Genomic DNA, 20,558 nt, shown 5'->3' on the forward strand with positions numbered 1-20,558 from the left:
CCAGTCCACTGGATGGCTCTGGAGACTCTGAACTTTAACTGTATTCATTAGTTTTACAGTTTTTCCTAGAAATAAAGAACCAGACTCTTTCTGTTTATATTGCCCGATGTGCATCTGCTCAAGAGGCCAAGTTCCTCTGTGCTCCCTTTGAAATGAAGAATATTTGCTTATAAAATTTAGATTTTGTTTCATTTTGTTATGGACAGAAAATGTCTGACAATGACTGGATGTGAGTCTAAACTGGCACTGCAGTTTAGGGATCTGCCAACTATAAACATTCATCTTTTCCTTCTGCTGAAAACTTGGTGAATTAGATTTATTTTGGAGGACCAGTGCTGACACTTGGTAAATGACCCGATAATTCACAATTATGAAGATAGACAGAGGTTGGATTAGCTTCCATGCTTGCCCGGTTAAAAGTCCGACTGCTACAACGATGGCATAAAATGTGTTACCATATAAATCAGAAGTGCTACGGAGCGAGAATTTTATGGTGCAAACATTAACCAGACTATCATCTTCCCATGATTTTTTTATTTTATTTTTTATGGCGGGTATTAAAATCGGACGACACGTGAAGGACAAACTGGAGTGAAAATGATATATAAGTGCAAAAAGCAGACAGACAAGTGCACCCCAGGCATTTTATTACCCACCAATCTTTGCTTCATCTGCTCTCATACATAAATCATCCTTTTCACGCGGCACCACCAAACTGTGCTTATACAATTTATGCAAATATGACACACATAAATAAACGCACTCATAAAACAACAAACGCTTGGCGAGATGCTTCATTTTATGGCAATACTGTGCTGTGATTCATAGTCGTTTATGATCGAGGCTTATGTACATTCACAAGAAAAGAAAATAATAAATATTTGCATATAAAACAAAGAATATATATGAAGACAATAATACACTTTTATATGTCTGATAAAAATGCAGCAGGTATGCAACAAATAATAATAAGATAAATACAGTTAAATACAAGAATCCCTTCTTTTATGACACCTGAGAACTGCATTCTGACATTCGCAGTGAGAAGAGCACCTGTCAGCTGTGGTCTTCAGTAAGACACAACACGTCTTCTTCCCTGTGTCTTTTGTACTTGTTTGGCGGCAGATTAAAACTGCACTGAATTCCCTTTTGGCTGAATGTGCACATTTTTATATAAGGCACTGAAACAGCACCATATGGAGCAGCTTACATGCACAAATAAGGCTTCTTAATCAGATGTAGCTGCATGATGTACCACACAGAACAAACAGAATACAAGGACAGCTCACAATACTGCACATCAGTGGCTTCATAGATACAAAACCCAGACTTTTTACACAAAATAAGAAGTACCCTGATATCTTCACACAGAACAACAAGTCAGGTTGATCTAAACAGGAGCAGATGAGTATGCACAGTTTCGATAGACTCTTCAAAACAAAGATGGAATAAAAGAATGTGAGGTACAGGAGGTAATGGTTTGCAAGCAGCATCTGGACAGAAATCAGGGCCTGCAGGGCCTGTGAGCTCAGCAGTCTGAAGGGTGTCTCCAGGGATGGACCATCACATTATATAGATCTCCGGAATAACTGCTAGGATTTTATAGGCCTGAGGTGAAGTCTCCCCCCCCCCTTCTCTCTCTTATGAAATTCTTTCAAGTTGCTCCAGATAAGATAACCTGCTTGTTTTGTAAGATCTAAAAGCTAATGGCTCTCCCCAGCCACTGCACACTACTTGAGAGATATGCAGGAACACAGAGAATCTGATGTTTGGTCCATTTAACTCAACCATTTTTATAACCTATACCTTTACTAAACTTTCAGCATCTCCAGGATAGCGGTAAAAATACATGGCACTAACACCTGACCTGTATTGCACCTGACCCTGGTACTCATCATCTGATGAGGCTGTAACTCAGTTCGAAAGATGCACTCTCCTCTTCCCTGCATACGTGCTTGATGACCTAAACCTACAATTAATAGATGAAGTAGTTGTTGATGATTTTGACAAAAATCAAACAACATCTCACTGAGGCGGCGAAATTTGGACTTTGACAGGATGTAGAAAAAAGTTGAAGTAGCTGTACATAGAGTCTGATGTACTTACTGCAAGAGATCATCTCATCACACAAAAGGAGGAACATGAACACCTCCGTTCAGTGGCCAACATAATGGCCATCTACACATGCGTCTACAAACTCTGAAGCTATAAAAAAAAAGGCCGATAGCTTGGAGACACCTCGCTGCATGAGAACCACAGGTCTGGTGAGCATCACAATAACATTACTGGATTAAATACAACTTTAATAATAGTTATTTAAAAAAAACTACCCACCAACAACAGCAACTACAACAAAAATGGCTGTAACAGAATTACTGTGGCGTAATGACAGTATTAAAAAGTTAAACAGGCAAATGCCAAAATACAAAGCGCATTACTTTGGTAAAAATCTCACAAAAAGGCAACTGTGTGGTGTTATTGCCTGATGCACGGTGTGGTGCTTTGGAAAACAAAACACTTAAATTACATTACAGTATAAAAAATAAATGGCACAGTACAATAAATAATAAATTTTATCCATCTCTTTACAGTATTTACATCATTTTAAATTACGCTAAAAACACACAGGAGGAAAAAGAGGTTGTTTGGAACGGTTTGAACTCAAAGTTGGCTGTAGCACCAAGGAGGGACATGTTCACACAATGAGCACCTGAACACAACACTGCAGATCAAAGAAAGAGAGATAGAAGACATGAGCCACGAAAGCCAATTACCCTGCAGAGTAGCAGTACATCAAAAAATGCATTCGGTGAGCGCAAAAGCAGATTATAGTTCTGTTTTTTGACAGAAAATTTTTCATATTTACATATTGTTATCCATGTTTACCTCACCTGTTTGATGGCTTTGTGTTCATTCCACTGTTATGGGCAGACTGTGACCAGAGGACGGTATACATTTACCACAATAGCCTCCACACATTCCTGACACTCTGCTGCCATCCTGTGGACACGAGAATAATAACATGGGTACTGTGACTATCTGCTGTTTCAAGAATTTGAGGATAGGTACAAAAGAAGCTGAGTGAATTCTTCTCTTTAAAGTTTTGTTTTTCTTGTTAATGATTTTAGGAATCTTTGTAGAAAAGATCCTGACGCGTAAATTTAAATGCACCCTGAAATGTGTTGTTTTTGGGTTTTTTTTAAAAGACCAACGTCTGAGGCCCACCAAGCAGGTTTGTTTCTAAAGGTTGGCAAACAGCCTCTTAGAAACAAGCGAGAAATGTGAGCTAACAGAATTTCACTAGCGTAGGTAACAGAAGCAGGCAACTTAATAGTAGTTTCATGCAAACATCTAGAAGCAAATCGGAAACTGCATTAGAAGAGTGCTCCAAATTCACTATCCCATGACATGAAAGCCAAAGCGCCTAGTAAGCGCTTTGTCTGATTTTCACTGGAGTGTTGTCTTCATCCCGCTGTCCCAACAAGGCTTTATCTAAACTGCCTGGAGTGCCCAAAGGAGGGCCAGCTGGCTTTGGATGTCAGACTCCGAACACTTGTTGGCATCTCTACTTCCTCCTATTTTTGCCCTGCCAAAAAGCACTCTCCAGCCTGATCTCCATTTCAAAAAGTGGAGGGTGGTTGTAGGGGGCACTTGAGAGAGAGCAGCTGCCCAATAAAGGTTCTCTTTCAGCAAGGAGCTCTGAACACCGAACCTCCTTTGGAGCTATGTCTGCTTAATCTGCAGCCTGTGCAAACACAAAGCAAGTATGTGAATTAATCCTCTGGGCATGTATGTGATGTTTTACCTGTGATTTTTTTATCGTCTTCACTACAAAGGTGCCCTGGGACATCCAAGAGGTGTCGTCAGCTAGCCTGAGCCCTGTTCCTGACAGGTTGATCTTAAAGCGGCCCTAAAAGGACAGATGGATGGAGAAAGGACAGAAATGCGAGTAAATCTTGCTCTCTGCTTCAATACAGAGACCTTTAAGTGCCTGATGTGCAGTGAGCTACAGAAAAATAAAGAAGCACAACATCACAGAGTAGGAAAGGGGTTTATTATTATTAAAAATATATATTTGACTGCAAATGAATTGTATTATTTACATAAAAGACAACTTATCATATAGATTAGATATTAGATTATAAGAAAAGCAGTCCTTGGTCAGCTGAGCAGTTTATTTGACATTTTATTTATCTATTTTTTGCCACAGTTTGGCTTTTCTTGATATGAAAAGCAAAATAATTATAATAGATGTCGTCATCCTCACCTGCGGACAAGGAACGGCACTGTAGCAGTCTCCAGCTGTACCAAATGGAACACTCTTGCCTTGGTGGGTAAACGCAAACTGCCAGTCTGTAGCTATAGATCAAGATAAAGCAACAAAGTGATCTCGTAAAAGGTCTCTCTAGGCATTAGTCGCTATAGTAGCTCGAATGAACCTTAATAATCGTGACTTGCATCTGCCATGGTGAGCAAATCTTATGCTATTTACCTATAAATCCAGCCTGCGTTTCAGGCTGAGCCAAACTCATATCAGTATAATTCCATCTAGTTAGAGCAGTTTCATTTAATCCCCTCAAGCCTTGTAATTATGTGTTCCTTAAATGGACCTTAAAGACATCTTGAGCCCATTAACCCTCGTGAGCATGAACATAATTAAATGCCAAAGGAAGTTCTCATTTTGAAGTAATGTGGAGTTAACATTTTGCACAGGATGCTGTGAGACTGTGGGCAACTTACTGATGATGTTCATCTTGCTGAGGTCCAGGCGGACTTTGGAGAAGGTGGTGATGCCAGCGGCACTGTAGTCTCTTCGACAGTCGCAATCTTCTCTTCTAGAGCCATTGGCTGGACACTGGGTGGGGTCATTGAGCCTGGGAAAACACACGTTTGCCAAATAAGCTTGACATCTTAACTTTACACTTCCATGGAATTTCTTCATTTACAGAGAACATAACACTGCCAGGAGTCAGGTGGAGTTTTTGTAATGAAAATGGCTTTTTATTGTTATCCTCCTGTTTACCTGAAGCCAAAGATCTCTGAAAAATTCTCCCCTTCACCCGTCGCCAAGGTGATGTACTCCCGCGGAGCCTCTGTCTGCATTCCAGCACAGAAGACCTGAGGAGGAAGAAAAAGCAGCAGAGGAGCAAGAGGGTAAGTAAAGGAGGGAGACCAGAGGTGGGGCAAAGGGAAAGGCATAGAAGTGATAGGAAGATACAGGAAGATTTGTCAAAGTACAAACAAGGTGCAGAGGGGAGGAAAGAAATAAAAATAACACTCGTAAGGAGTTGAAAAAAACGACAAGAAGAGAAATGTTAAAATGAACAATTAAAACCCCCTAAATCCTGCAAGAGCTTGTGGATATTTTGGCAAATGATAGTATGTAATGGTCAGACAAAAAGACAGATTTCCTGTGTTACATGAAAAGTACTACATCTATTTGCAACCTCATATACAAGCCTCAGTGGCTGAAAAGTACCTAAAGATTTTAGTGAGAATTCATTTTAAGCAGCCGGCACAGTTAAGTGTGCACGTGAGGAGATCAAAGATGTGAGCAGTGTAGAGGAGCATTCTTTGATCCTCAAATCGGACCTTCTTAGCTTCCACTCAAGGAAAATAAGCAGAAAGCAGGTTTGATGCACTTTTGCTCTGGCTTCACTTTCCACACCTGGGAGCCAAGTCCATCTTAATATACATAATATGACAGAAACTTTTCCCAGTAGGATCTCTCCTCAAGACATGCTGGAACACCTTCATTTAACTAATATAAAGGTGTATATATTTGGTATATAAAGCTTTTTTAAGATCTTTGTCTTCTGTAAAACACAATGACTAAACCAGAACTGTTTGGGAGGCTCCTTTTTCATGACGCTGGGGCAGAGGACACAGTGCAGGCGACTGACAATATGAGTGGAGATTTTGGCTGTGAGCTGAGTGCGAGCGTTATCGGGATGACTAGACGAGATGCACCATAACCTGGCTTCAAACTGTTCTTGACGGAGTCAAAACTACACTGATAAACACAGCCAACAGAGAGAGATGCACTGAAAGACACAACTGGGGGGATGTGGAGGAGACGGATATGCATATATGGGTGTGGTGGTGGGGGTTTCTGCTCAGGTGCAGAAGTAGAGGTGGGGCAGAGAGGTTCAGGCAGCAGCGTCACGTAGGACTTATGAGCACAGGCAGCCACACACTTACAAATCATCTGGGCCTTCCTAAGCAGCACAAGGCTGGGACCTTGAGCTCTCTCACACACGGAGAGCTAACTCAGGAGGGAAGACCTTCAGGATAATTTGCGTGGGCTCTGGGGCACTGCGCTGGTTAAGGAGCTCGCAGCCTTGTATATTTTACTGTGTGTGAGCACCTTAACTACGTAAAGCTTAATAATCAAAGAAAAATCTTTTCTGTTTGGTGAAATGCTCACCGATTATGTGTCCTTTCATTTGAACAAGCAAATATGTTTTAAATAGTTTGTCACTTCCTATTTTATATGTTAGCAAGCAAGAAATAAAGTCCTGAGTTGTGTCAGTATCATCATTTTATCTACTGATTCGTTGCACTTTAAGGGATTTGTTTGGTACATGATATTCTAAAAGATTTGGAGAATCCACAAAAATCCCTGTACGGACAGGGTCTGAATTATTTAGTTTGGATAGAGGAAATGGAATAATTAACATAAAAAAACATAAAATAACGGGTAAGATATTAGAAATATTTCAAGAGCAACCTACTTTTCAGCTGCGTTTTCCCCATTATTAATCAAATCAGCTGTGGCCTCACACTGTGCTTTGAGCATTTGTGGTGTAATAAGCTGATATTATCTTACCTTGAGTGTTTTGCCTTGTATGCTGAGAAAATGCTCACTGTCTGGCATGGGGCCATTCATGGTCTGGATCTCTTGACAGCTAGAAGGCAAACGGCCTTGGAGAAACACAAGAAGAAATAAATATATGTTCTGTGGGGATACGGGCTCGCACGGTGCACAAATGTGCAAATGTTGGCAGTCACATCAAGTGGGGCAAATCTCTTTATCGAACCAAAGAAAATGAAACACCCCTCACACTTTGACGTCCCACGGTACCGTGGGGAAGCAAACAGGCTAAACAGTAAATCTTTGATGTTTGCTTCGGCTCATAAATATTTCACTAAAGGCCAGATTTCTGAAATGACTAGGTCGTGTTGAGCCATTCCTTGGATTTTGTCTAATCCTAGTAGTCTTGACCTTTGTTAAAAGAAAGGAGTTTTATCTCAGCACTCACAGTTTGGATTCCTGCAGACCTTTTTGGCTTCTGGCATTACATCTGGGGAACACCCGTCACTTTTCTGACCACCGGCTGATACACACTGCACCGTCCTCGCCGTCACTCCATCTCCGCAAGTCACTGAACACTGAAAGGAAGCAACTTATCATAACAGTCCGAAGGTAATTCTTGCAGGTGAAAGTCTGTCAGAAATTCTGTGTTTGATGTTTATAGTATATGGTTAAGCTCATTAGGTTTTCTAGTTCATTTGTTATTAGAGTCCCCTTGTGTCCCTGTTAAGTCTCCCTTGCCCTTCAAGTGTTTCATGTCTGTTATGTTGTCAAGTTCATGCAGTCATGTCTGCGTTTCATTAGGTTTCCTATTTTATTTTCTAAGAGGTTCTGTGTTTTGTTTTACTCTTTCCCTGTGGCGTTGTTATGTCCACGTTGTGTCTACTGTGCCTTTCTGTCCCATGTTTCAGGTTCCTATGTTCTGTCTCCCCAGTTGCTGTTAAGTTTACATGTTTAGAGTTCAGTCAGTGTGTTTCCTGTTTTACTTTGAAGGTCCGTGTCTCATGTCAGCGTTTCTAGTTTTGCTTCCCTTGTCTCGTCCAGCCTGATTACTCCCAGCTGTGCTCTCCTTCTGTGTCTCATTCCCTCGTTATCCCTCAGTGTATTTAAGCCCTGTGTTTCTCTTCGTCAGTGTTGTAGTTGCCCTCATGGCTGTGTTTCCCTATGTGTCAGTTTATCCATGACCCAGTTTAATTTTGTTATTTTTCGTGCCATTCTGCAATAAAGCAGCTTTTTGAGTTTAATTCCTGCGTGGTGAGCTTTGCGTTTGGGTCCTTCTCCTGCCTGCACACAGCCGAAACATGACATTCTGTCTTCGAAGTGTCACTTTTTTAAAAAAAATGGACACGATTCATTCGACCAGGGTTTAAGCTCAATGCTGAAACACTAGTTGAAGACAAGATTTTTCACATACAATCAGCCAACTGCTACTGTTTTAATGTCAAAGAAAGCCATGAATCATCACTAAAAAAGAGAGTAAATATATTTTGGATTAATTCTATTAAAAAAATAAATTATATATATATAAAATTTAAAGTCAATAGTCATGCCTGGCGAGGTGAAAAACAGTCCATTTTATCATGCATTTAGGATTGACATCAATCTGCCTTTGATATACTGATAAATCGCTATATCCCATTTAGGCAGTCCAGACTCACTCACCGGTCCCCAGATTCCAACCCTCCACTCTTGCAGCAGAGGGCACGGGCCCAGATTACAAGGCATGTAGCTCTCAGGAGGGGTCCCAGGGCAGTTGGACAAAGACTGATGGCCATACTCATAGTTGTCATTCTCCACATGCACCTCACTGCATGAGATCAGACGCTGGCGGTAGCCCTGGCCACAGCTGGCTGAGCACTGGAGGATAGCATAAATCACCGGCATGAAAAAAAGAGAACAGTGTACTTTCCATCATGTGCGCGTCATTGGACTGAAAGGTGGTGATTTGCATGCTCATTCTGAAGAGCAAAGCATTACCAATTTAACTCAAACACAACTTTTACAATTAAGACCTGAAGACAAAAAAATGATCTAGATGTCTGCTTGTTTGACTCTCACCTCAGTCCATTCCCCTGTAATCCAGATGAATTCGCAAGCGTGGGTGTTGCAGCTTTCTATTTCTGGGGGTCTGATCTGGTTCACGCAGTACATCTCGTGGACCTCCCGCTGGTTGTGGTCCACGCACTTCAAGGCTCGTTGTCGCCGACCCGATCCGCACGACTTAGTACACTGTAGAGGAGACAAGACAGGAAACAATCTTTCACAGAGAGTACAAATAGAAAAAGAGAGGTACTATTGGAAACTCTGTGGCACTGCCAAATTAAAGTTGTAATATACAATGCACACACAGCAAGGAAGCTCCAGTTCAAGCAAAGCATGCATTCAGTCATTAAGCACTGCTTTGGGCTATACAGATGTTAAGAAAAACACAGTGCTCACATCCCGTGCCAACAGCATGTCTGATCATAGATGAAGTTTCAACACCTAGACCCTTGGCCCAAAAAAAGAGCTTTTTTCTTACTGTCAGACAACAATCATCTTCTTATTTTGAAAGTAAAACTTGAAGCATGGTACCCATTCATCCCATTCTTTTATAACAGCCCATTAGATCAGACCTAATATAAATGATGTATATTTTCTAAACAGAGCTGCTTTAGCGCAGATCAGCAGCACAGCTTAATATATCTCTGAGGAGATTTGTGGTATACAAGGCTGGAAAGAGAGACAGATATCTATGATCAGGGTGTAACAATCTAATAGTAAGTGCAGAATTGCGTGATCAGCCCCTGACCTATACTAGATAAATTTCCATTTCAAAGATTGGAAAAGCAAAATGGGCACAATAAAAACCAGTTAGCACCATTTCGTGCCATTGCACAAGTCACCGTGGCAAGTATTAAAAGCATAAGAGCAGCAGAATGAGGTGACTGGGATTAATTTGTTGGTTTTTTTTAATCATGTACTGTAATAATGCCTTGTAAAGGGGCTTATGTGCTGGTTCAGATATTACAACACTCAAGTTTGCAAGAGTCATAAAGATTTATCAAAGGTCCAGAAAGGCTTCCACATGTGTCAGAAACACTCAGCAGTCAACCAGCAGGTCTTTTTCACTCTTAATATCTTTAACTTTGTCAAACAACCGAATTACCTTAATCTGTCATAGCGAGTTGTGCTGTCCTGAGAGGTACTCAGGTTTTAGGTAGCCAAAGATACTATATTTCATTCTGAGATGTACCGGGACAGGATACTGTGTCCTGTCCTTGTAAGAAATACTGCCTGTGTGAGATGTAACTATATTATGTGTGGGTACAGTGTAAGTGTCTAAAACACGGTAATACTTCCTAGTTGAAATGTTTTAACTGCCTCCAGCTGTTAAATGGGACACCCAGGCAGGGACCCCCGAGCACTTCTGCAGAGTGATTGGACTCTTCTTTCAGAAAGGCATTTCATGTTGTTTAGTGACGCACATTCACCATCACATTAGCAAAGTGAAGAAGGAGCTCCTGGTGCATTTCCCGTTCTAATAAACAGCAAACATGTGCAGACTCTATCCTGCAGAAAATAGCTGATCATTACTTTGCACCAAATAAAAATGGTTAATATTAAAGGGACAGCTCACCCCAAAATCATTTAGTTATTTTTTCTCTGTTGCTCTTCATCTATCCAAACTGACCGAAGCAGAGAAGGAAGAAAATAGTTCCTAAATAAAAGCTTACAGCAAAAGTTGATTTTTTTTTATATCCAAAAGAAAGGTAACATTTCCACCCTGGAGATCTCCAACTCCATCTCTTAGCAGTAAAGAGTACATTTCCCTCCTGGCACTAATAATGGGGCAAGTAACAGGCAGATCTGTGTAAATGAGAATCATTACAACTCACTGAATTCTCAACCAATTTTCAAGCGCTTTTGTTTGAGTATAGATTAGAATAACCATCTGACTGGTTATTGGATCCTCAGTGCCAATTAACAGTTTTGCCAAACTGAATACTTTTTGCGTCGTCTTTGAGTTTAAGTAAATAGACTAATTCGCTAATGAGAGGAACTTGAGTTATTTTGGGGTAGGGGAAAAAAGGGATTGCCTGATTTTCATCTGCCTCTTCTGCTCCCCTCCCCTTTGGCCTCCTGACAGGCAGCTGTGCCTCCTACAGAAGCAGAGACTCTCATCCTTGCCCAGATATGTCAGAGCAAATTCATCCGCGGCACTAGAACTACTTGTTTAAGCATGCAGATTACAGTGTTTGTTTGTGCAGACTTCTACTGGCTTACCGGTTGCCAGTCCTCCTCTCTCCACCGGTAGCGAGAGGGACAGTCGGTGACCCGGCAGCTCTGGCTGGACGCTGGTCGGGAGCGCTGGGGACAGCCGGTCTCCTGCGAGCTCCGTTGGTCTTCAAACTGGCAGAACACCTCCCGCTGCTGGATGCCATCGCCGCAGGACGCTGAACACTAAAGACAGGGCAGGTAAGAGCTTTGCAATGAAATCATTCAATCTGTGTTAGTAGTTATCCATTGTAATATATTTTTATATAGAAGACTCATAACTGATTTAGTCTAAAGTATTTATTTATGGGGAATGCTTTTGCCATAATGACTATGTTATTCATTTGTAATGTCAGGTAGATGCTTTTATAACAATGATAATAAAAGACTATGCAAATTACATTTTAATGATAAAAGCAACCAAGCGTCTGTGTAAACGTTCAAGCTGTATCAGATCAATGCCAGTTCTACAGATATGTAAAGAATCAAAGTTGAAGTCTGGAAAGTGGTTTGGCACATCTGTGTTTAATCTAGAGCAGAAATGAAATGATGAAATGAAAGCGTGTCCTTTCTGCTGACATACAGAGCACATCGTGTCGAGGGTAAAATGAATGAGACTGGGAGGTGGGGGGATGCCTGTCGTTTTCTGCCCTTAACCTTAACTGAAACGTAAAACAACTGTCTTATTTTGACTGTTTGAGATATATTTGTAAGACGATATCTTACACTAACCAATTTTTGTCTCCTTTCAGACAGACCGCACTTCACTGATATAAATGTAATGCTCCTGGATCACATAACGCCTATGTAATAACAGATGATTTAGAGACAAATAAAGTGATGGAGGTGTAAGGCAGTTTGTGTTCTGGAGCTCAACCTATAAAGATGCATCTACTACAGGCATATTTATGTGTCCATTTATTTGTAACTCAGTGAAGCAGCTGAACTTTGAGGCACTCCAGTGTGCTGTGCTGTGCTTGACTAAGAGCCTCGAGTGGAGTATCATTTTCTCCTTGCGTCATGCTCCACAGCTGTTTAGAGGGGGACGCACATCCTCTCTGACATGTAAGATGTTTCTGTGTGCTCAGTCCACTCCTATTGAGAGAAAAGGTGTTGAAAGGCAACGACCAGGTGCACTTTGTTGAGTTTGTTTGGCGTGATGATGCGAGTGTATTGCCTCGAGTAGCACATTCAAAAGACCAACATGTGGTTCCCATTGGTGAGGCAAAAAATAAAATTTAAAAAAAGAAAAAGAAGGGAAAGAGGGCATGGAAGAAAAAGTGGGAGAGGGGATGAATGGAGACAGAGAGGAGAGGAAGTTGAGGACCACAGAAAAAGAAGCTATAGAGATGAAAGGGGTAGATTTACACTGGCTCTAATTCAAATACAAAGGAAGGGGTGCACATCCATCCTGCTGCCCAACTTGGTGGACGGCGGTACCGTAGCACCAGCGTACACCACCTCAGACTCTGGCTCCACCCTGGCAAACCACCATGTGATGTTTAAAAGCAATCACGCCTCAGTTAGTGGCTTAGCATTGTCCATGAAGGCAGTCAGGTTCAGCTGTGGCCTGTTTCACACATATGGATATACTTGCCTGTAAGCCTGTAAGTATTAAAGTGGGGCTACGAGGGAGAAACAAATCCAACATGTCTGGCACCGTGAGAACAAATAGCTGAGAAGTGTTTAATGGCTGGGTCAGAGAGTCCTACCTCCCCCCAGTTGCCAGTTTTCCACTTAGGACATCGTCCACCTCTGCAGCGGCGCCGCTCGCTGGGTTTGGACGACGCGTGCTGGCAGTACTCCTCTGGGACAGGACGTCCTGACCGGGTCACACAGCTCACTTTGCGGGATTTGAAGCCTCTTCCACAGGAGGCTGAGCACTGCAAGATGGAAATAAGGAGGCCAATAAGAAGCAGAAGTATGTTTTAACCTAAAGCAGAAAGCGTAAAAAGTGACACATTTCAAAACAATGAAACTCAGATTAATAATTTCCTTTTTATTGTTTTTATTGAGGGGGTATTTTGTTGATATCAAGTTTAACTGTAATTGATTATTCAGCATTAAAAATGGGATTTAATAAACAAGAAATGAAGAAAAAATCTCATTAGTATTTGTGAACTCGTGGGCCCTATTTGTCACTCACAAAAAAAGGAGGTGAGACCCGATTACATGGGGAGAGGTGGTCCAATGGTAAAGCGTGCCTGATCATCCCGGCAGCAGTTTGTTTCACCTCCGGGTTCACCGCGTTACTGAAAAGCTAACTCAGTGTGACAGGCAGACTCACACACACACAGCAGCACTAAGGGAGGAGTGAGTTGGGCTGGACTGTGCTTGGATAATCAAAGGGGGCGTTGCATGTGGGGATGGATGGGAAGCGACAGGCTCAGAGTTGAACGAGTACGTGGCCCAGCATGTGGCTCTGTCCTGATCAGCAAGGGACTGTACCAGACAGGAACAAGCTGTGACCCCTCGCCTCATTCAACGAGGTGAAAAGGTAGGAAGCCTTGTAAAAGGAGGGACGACTAAAGTGCTTGTTCCCCTTTATAAACGCAGGCATGCCAGTGCATTTTGTAATGTACTTAATTTATCGTAATTGTCTTGCAGGTAAATTGTTTATACAATCAATAAAGACAAACGTGAGTCATATCGACACAGTGTGGTTATTTTAAGGAGACATATTACTATTATAGCATATATTACTATTTTTCATATATTGGTGTAAAATAACTGACAGTGCTGATGTATAAACATAGCTGAGAAGACGATTTCCACCCATGAAATTTAGTGGCAGATCTTTGGTCTACACACTGTGGAATGGCATCTATCTGCCCTCCACCAATGTCACATTATTTTGTTTGGCTTTTGTCTTTTATTTCATTTTTCTAAATCTAGATCACGAGTAATTTCCCACAAGTCTGTCTGTGCTGAAGGGATGAATCAGGATGGGGCCCCTCACTAGATCAAATGTGACCTTTGACCTGCCAATGCACCACTGAATAGTCTTGCTGACGCCACCTTTTATTCAAGTCACTGTCAAAGGCCCCCACAATGGTCCACTGTCATTAACCCGCATTAGACCAGAGCAGAGGGGCCTGCCAGAAAGGGGGCAAAGGGCGCTAGCAACTCCATAGCCGAGCTTCCCCGAAAAAGCCTCAGCGTGCATTAAGAGTGAATGAGCACAGTAAATGCAATGGGAAGTACGCTGAGGCATTGTCCCGCAGGACTGAGATTTACCTTAATGGAAACAGCTTTGAACTCTTGACACATGGTGAGAACATACTCGCTGACAGAGGTCATCAGAAGCCCTGAGCGCATAAAACAACAAGGGTAACGCTCGTGAAAAGAGGACTTCTTTATAACCTATTTGCAAGCGTTCTTTTCTCATTTTTTAACCTAAAGCACTAAACAATAAAAGCCACTTCCTTTGCATGAACACACTGCAATTATCAAAAAGCTTGGGCTGGTGAAATCCTAATATGGGGGTTAGCAGCAGGAGTATAGTGTTGCAAGCACTGATGCTATTAGCATTAATGAATGTTGCTAAAGGCTGGCGCAGGGATCAGTTACTGCAATTTCAGCATTTCATTTATTTTTAAAGCCAGTCAGTGCAAATCACCAGCAAGTTTTAAGTCGTGTCTTTCCCTCAATTTAAAGCGACCTCGGTGTGGTCGCTGTATGTGATGTAAACCTTTTTATTCAGGCAAGAATGAAAAAAAGCCTTCGATAGTACCTCTACTTCACTTTAATTGTAACCTTTTCTGCAAATGAACAGAAATCCAACAAATCTGTAAAAAAAAATTAAATATTGACATAACATTATAATGAATGAACAATAAATACAAGTAATTACATAAATATACAGAAATATTCTTGAAACATAGACTAATACTGCCATTTGTGAATAAGAGACATACATTATACTTATTTCAAGAGCCTGTTGATATAGTGTTTGTGTTATACTGCTATTCTGCGACAAGAGGTTGACTGCTTAGACTGACAAATGAAACTGGAGGGGATTATGATACAATTCACTATTGTGTTCCACTTTCACTGATTCAACCTAGATTTGGTTTTGTGCTGCCTTACAGTCACACGTGGGAGTCATTACAAGTAAAAGTTCTCATTAGTAAATGACGTGTGGTAAAAATGTACTCACTGCTGTGTTAACAGGCCCTTAAAATAAGGTGTGATGTTGGTACAGACATTTATGACCAAGAGAAGTCAACTGGGTGGGCTTCAGGCAAAGTTGACCCTAACCACAGATTCTGGATCAGTTTGAACCGTCCTCACAGTAATGTTAAGCGTTACGGGGCAGGAGATGACACGCGCTACAGATCTGTGTTTAGGGCCAGCATCTGCGCAGGGTAGCATCGATAACTCATGCTTAATCTTAGCCAGCCAAAATCCCTCCAGTGCAAGGGAGAGCAAGATACGGCAGGGGGGGCAATCATAACAGAGACTGAGGTAGACACATTAGGTTGGCTCAGAGTAAGAGCTCTGAATACAAAACACCATTAACTTCCCCTGTGGTCACAGGTATTACATGTTTCAAAGCATGACATTTAACAGCCCGTTCTCTTAAAGTTGAGACAGTCAAAGACAATTCAAACATTATTTCATCAGATCTGTGATACACTTTGCATTTAGCTGATCAATCAGATCAGTGCAAACTGCTCATGGAAAAAAAAAAAAGTACAGAAGAGGCAACGTGCCACAATAAACACCTAACCAACCAAAAAAATTTAAAGGTTCTCTTTTTGAAAAAATATTTATATCTCATATCTCCCTTGTTTGGAAAAAGCACCACTGTTATGCAGGTCATCATTGTTTAATGGCTAGTTGAGTTGTGTTTTGTTCCAAGTGAGGTATTGTTGAGCATAGCATATATAGCAACTCCAAGTACTTACTGTACAAAGCAAACATTAACTAACATAATATAAATACACTCATATTAAGCACCTTTGAAGGATTTAAAACTACTGTTTTGGCCACACTAAGGAATTCTGGGTGCAAACCCAAAACTGGAATACAAAGGCTATCCGGCCTAACTACCACAAACTCGTCGGAAAGAGACACTTTATTTTACAGTGGCAGTACAGCCACTGTTCGCTGGTGTTTACTACTGATACTGGACGTTTCAGGCACTTTTGACTTGACGTATGTCTCCTTCACTGTCATTGTCATTACGGGACAACAGTGTTGTTGCTTTCAGGGGGGTAGATACATAAACTGTAAAATAAAGTGTCTAAATAAGATTAGTAACTTCTCTACATGTGCCTTAAAACAAATTGAATTCCTAATATAATAGCCATTTCATAGATGCATATAGTACAAAGATGTATATATAGTTTACAGCCCATATACAGTCAATATGTAAGGTGGTGCCTTTTACGTTCTTAACAGAACATCGACTATATCATGTAGCACCTCATACGTGGAGATCGTGGGCCATTCTTTGGATAATAAAAGAACAAGGCAGCATATTGTATATTCCTGATATACAAAAACATTCATCAGTATTTGCATATGAACAATGATTGGCTAAATGTGCGAATACAAAGAGCTAAGACACCAAATAAGACACTTTTTTAAAGTTAATACTATTTACAAGAGATAAAAAGGAAAACATCTCTCAATAAATTATCTTTTAAAAACAATATTTTACAAAACTAACTTTGATTGTGATACAACGTAATCCTGAATTATTAAAATAAAAAGAAGAGAAAACTAGTACGAGGCTCAACAACAGTTTTCTAACTACTCATGAAAAAAACTCTTACGGTCACAGCTGTCACTGAAGTATTATTTTTTTGTGTGTCGTACTTTTTTGGCATATTAAGCACATGTTTGCCATTCAAGTGCAACAGAAATGAATCTTTCCAAATGTCTTGAGGAAAAACTGACTGAGCAGTTGCCGGCTGCAGAGAGGGAGCAGTAAGTGGAGGGGGTTAAAGGTAAAAAGCTGGAGAAGCTGGAGTGTGACATCTCCAGTGTAAAAGCACCACAGTCAACCTGCCTCTTTAAAACTGTTTGTGAAAGAGTAAGACTACATGCATTTGAACATATGTGAGGTTAAAAAAACCAACAATAAAAAACGGTTATAGAGTATTTGGTTTTGGGTTTTTTTTATGAGCGTACCGAGGTCCATGGGTCTGTGCTCCAGTGGGGGTTAGACGGGCATGGCTGAGTATTGCACTGCTCACGATCTGGGGGCTTGTCATGGATCTCGCAGCTCAGATCATTGAAACGCTCGCCGTTTGGACGCTGACACACCACCAGCCTTGTCTTTATCCCACCTCCGCATGGCTTCGTGCACTGAGGACGGCACACAGAGAGGTCGCATTTTATAGATGCAAGTTTGTGGATTAAAAAAAAAGGAGCTGACCGCCATGTTTTCATGTCAAAATATGCCTGTCTTATGTGAGACTACTTTAGTGTGTCCTTCTTACCTCTCCCCAGCTGCCATACACCCACTGTGGACATGGCCCCGATTCGCAGGATCTTTGCTCGCTGGGTCGGCTGCGATCTTCACAGCTGTTGGCAGGGTAGCCGTTCTCATCCTGGCACACTACCACACGCCGCTGGAAGCCTCCTGCACATGTGCTGGAGCACTGTTTTTGTGTTTTTTTAACAGAGATAAGAGGGCACAAAAATAGTTCCTCATTATTCAGGTGTAAAAGAGTTTAGTGGGTATTTTATGCTTCGTTTAAATGCAGCGATTAGCAAACATATTCTCAGCCTCGCGGTAATTAATCAGTGCACATACAGTATGTGTAATATGAGGTGTATATGATGTGAACACAAAGCCCACACAAAATTCTGACAACGCAGAGACGTCACATGCGACATGGCTAAACTTCTCTGCTTCTAAAATAACGTTCTGAGGAAGGAAGCGTGACCAGAAATATCTTAAATCCTTCCCAGAGTTATTTAAAGGTCACGGCTATTTTTTGTCAAAGATTATCAGTAACCCAGTTAAAACAACAAAGAAAAAAAAACTGCAGGAACAATACAGAGAAGGAGCTCAGTGGGACAGGATAGCCTGGGGCATTTAGGTCACAATGTCCTTCGGTGCTATTTCTAAAGATCTCATCCTAAAAAGAATGAAGGGCCTAAAGAACAGAGTCCAACTTTTGAGCTTTTATTCAGGACTGTGTGACATTACACAATGTTTCTTAAACCCTACCCTGCAGCTCCAAAGCACAGATAATATATAGGTACGACTTTGATTTAGGGCGCCTTAAAAGAATAGTCCAAATTATCCTCACTCTGCCCTTGCTGTAAGAAGAGCATAGATCTATATAGGAAGTTTTTATGGTTGATATTTAAGTAGAATTTGAAGATTGTTAGCTTAGATTAGCACAAAGGTAACAAAGTCTGCCAACCTTTTACTTATTGAAGTGATTGGTCCCACAAGATTAATGCAACATCTTAAATATCACACCCCTGAGGTCTGTTGACCAGCATGATGTTGTGTTTAGGAAGCCTCACCGCGCCCCAGGGTCCAGTCCGCCATTGGTGGGATTGGCTACGTGGCAGGTTCCTGGTGCTGGTGTTTGGTGAGGACGGAGGTCGGGAATCACTGGAGCGGGACGGGCACTGAGACATGGCACAGTCCTGCTCTGTGGCAGGACGGTCGTCTGGGTCACACTCACTAGCGTTCACTTCTTGGTCACTGAAGTTGACGCACAGCACTTGTCGCGTCGTCTTTCCCTGGCCACAGGTGACTGAGCACTGACAGCACAAACACATGGAGAGGGTGAAGAAATGAAAAGGAAAGGTAAATGCAAATATACACAAATCCAACTGGCATAAAAAGGAAAGCTGACTTTCTTTGATAGCAGATTCTTGACATTTCTGTTCATTGTGACCTGCTGGTGGTCAAACCAGACTTGATGAACAGAACCATGTCAGATACAAAAAGATGTCATCTTCATGCTACCAAAGAGCTAACCCAGACTTAACCTGGTGTTAAGGTTACAGCAAAACTTACAGTATCACTCTAAATGACCCAAGTAGACATTTTTTAGAAAAATAACACAAGGCAGATCTTCCACCAAATGCTAATGGTGTCTCCAATCTTGCTCCTCCCTAGCAGAGTCCATTCAGTGTCTCGCGTGATCCATTTCACTTATGCAACAGCAGTTCATAAAAAACATGACCTATCCAGAGGTTTACATGACTCTGTCACGATGTTTCATGTTATTACAGATACTGTAACATGGTTCTGCATGCATTAAGTTGATGTATATACTGTGACGCTACATCGAGCTGTACTGTGCTGCAAGCTGCACTGGCTGGAGAGCAGTCACAAAAATCTCTCAGTTTGGATTTTTCTGTAACAGCGAGCCAGAAAAAGATGATTTGCTTTGGGTTTATAAATCTGCCGTTGTCAATCTTCTGTTCGTGTGTGTGTGTAAACATGGGATAGGCCTCTGAAATTTTTAGTGGCCTTGGGATGATTTAAGATATTTATTTTCAGGGGGTCAATGAGTGTCTTTGGCTTGGCAGTACATGTGTGGGTGTGCATGGTTGTGTGCTTGTGTGTGTTGTGTATGTGTATGGTGACCAGACCTGCAGTCTGCCTGAACTGTATCGCTAAGGCTCTGATGAGAAACATCTGTAAACAAAACTGGAGCCCCTCACTACAGCCCCTTGCATCTCCCAGCTCAAGAACTTCATTCCTGATTCCTCTCTCTCTCTCACACACACACACACACACACACACACACACACACACACACACACACACACACACACACACTCTCTCTCTCCTCCTATAACTTCACTGCAGCCCTCCTCCAGTCTAACATCCACGCATTCCAGCTGCCACCCTGTCTCCACATCCTGGCTGGCTAACACATTAACATCTGCATAGCATGTGCAGATACTGGCTGTCAGGGTTAAAATGAGTCTACAGTGAACAATGGAGCAAACATGGAGGGGGGAGAAACACATCTGGATGGCAAATATTGATGACACAATGTAGGTTAATCTGTCACTATAAGGAAATAATTATTTTGTCAGCAGAAAAGCTCTTTTGCAAGTTCTTAATTATTTGAATTATTTGAGTCAGTCAATCATATACACATGTTGGTCTTCTTACCACTGTCCATTCCAGCACTTTCCACTGTCCACATGCCACGACTGTGCACACTTCCCTTGAAGGAGGCTTTGGTAGGTGGGCGCATGCTGACTCGTCGGCCACGCCGCCCTGGTCGTCACGGCAACTCACATAGCGCATCCGTGTCCCTTTGCCACAGCTGGCGCTACACTGTTTTGCGGGAGAGAAAGATTAAGAAACCGGAAACCAACCAAATGAGAAAAGCAGATAAAAAGTAAAATAAACAAAAAATGTGACAGCACTGCCAACCTGGGTCCAGGAACCAAATCGCCACTGGGTTTTGTGGCCCGGGTGGGAAGGGACTTTGGTCCCTGGGGGAACAGGGTGGCTGCTGGGACACTGGGCTATTTCACAGTCCTG

At 41.7% G+C, this 20,558-nt stretch overlaps 1 protein-coding gene across 2 annotated transcripts in view; it reads right to left on the minus strand.

Annotated features, from left to right (window-relative positions):
- Window positions 1-550: 550 nt before the first annotated feature.
- The window catches only part of adamts9 (ADAM metallopeptidase with thrombospondin type 1 motif, 9), a 45,852-nt gene continuing 25,844 nt past the window's right edge, over window positions 551-20,558 (minus strand). The window contains exons 24-40 of one of the 2 annotated variants that reach the window (XM_082533686.1): window positions 20,448-20,555; window positions 20,181-20,348; window positions 18,566-18,808; window positions 17,524-17,685; window positions 17,213-17,389; window positions 12,784-12,954; window positions 11,081-11,257; window positions 8,873-9,043; window positions 8,477-8,671; window positions 7,263-7,392; window positions 6,830-6,924; window positions 5,024-5,118; window positions 4,741-4,874; window positions 4,268-4,359; window positions 3,806-3,910; window positions 2,892-3,000; window positions 551-2,722 (exon numbers count right to left, since the gene is read on the minus strand). In XM_082533686.1, the coding sequence (XP_082389812.1) occupies window positions 2,911-3,000; window positions 3,806-3,910; window positions 4,268-4,359; window positions 4,741-4,874; window positions 5,024-5,118; window positions 6,830-6,924; window positions 7,263-7,392; window positions 8,477-8,671; window positions 8,873-9,043; window positions 11,081-11,257; window positions 12,784-12,954; window positions 17,213-17,389; window positions 17,524-17,685; window positions 18,566-18,808; window positions 20,181-20,348; window positions 20,448-20,555 (2,313 nt within the window). In that variant the 3' untranslated portion in view covers window positions 551-2,722; window positions 2,892-2,910. Of the gene's footprint in view, window positions 2,723-2,891; window positions 3,001-3,805; window positions 3,911-4,267; window positions 4,360-4,740; window positions 4,875-5,023; window positions 5,119-6,829; window positions 6,925-7,262; window positions 7,393-8,476; window positions 8,672-8,872; window positions 9,044-11,080; window positions 11,258-12,783; window positions 12,955-14,809; window positions 17,390-17,523; window positions 17,686-18,565; window positions 18,809-20,180; window positions 20,349-20,447; window positions 20,556-20,558 lie in introns of those variants that run through there. The other variant, XM_082533687.1, reaches the window with a different exon arrangement.

Source organism: Aulonocara stuartgranti (assembly GCF_965226115.1).
Source record: "Aulonocara stuartgranti genome assembly, chromosome: 5".
In the NCBI taxonomy this organism is placed as follows: domain Eukaryota; kingdom Metazoa; phylum Chordata; class Actinopteri; order Cichliformes; family Cichlidae; genus Aulonocara; species Aulonocara stuartgranti.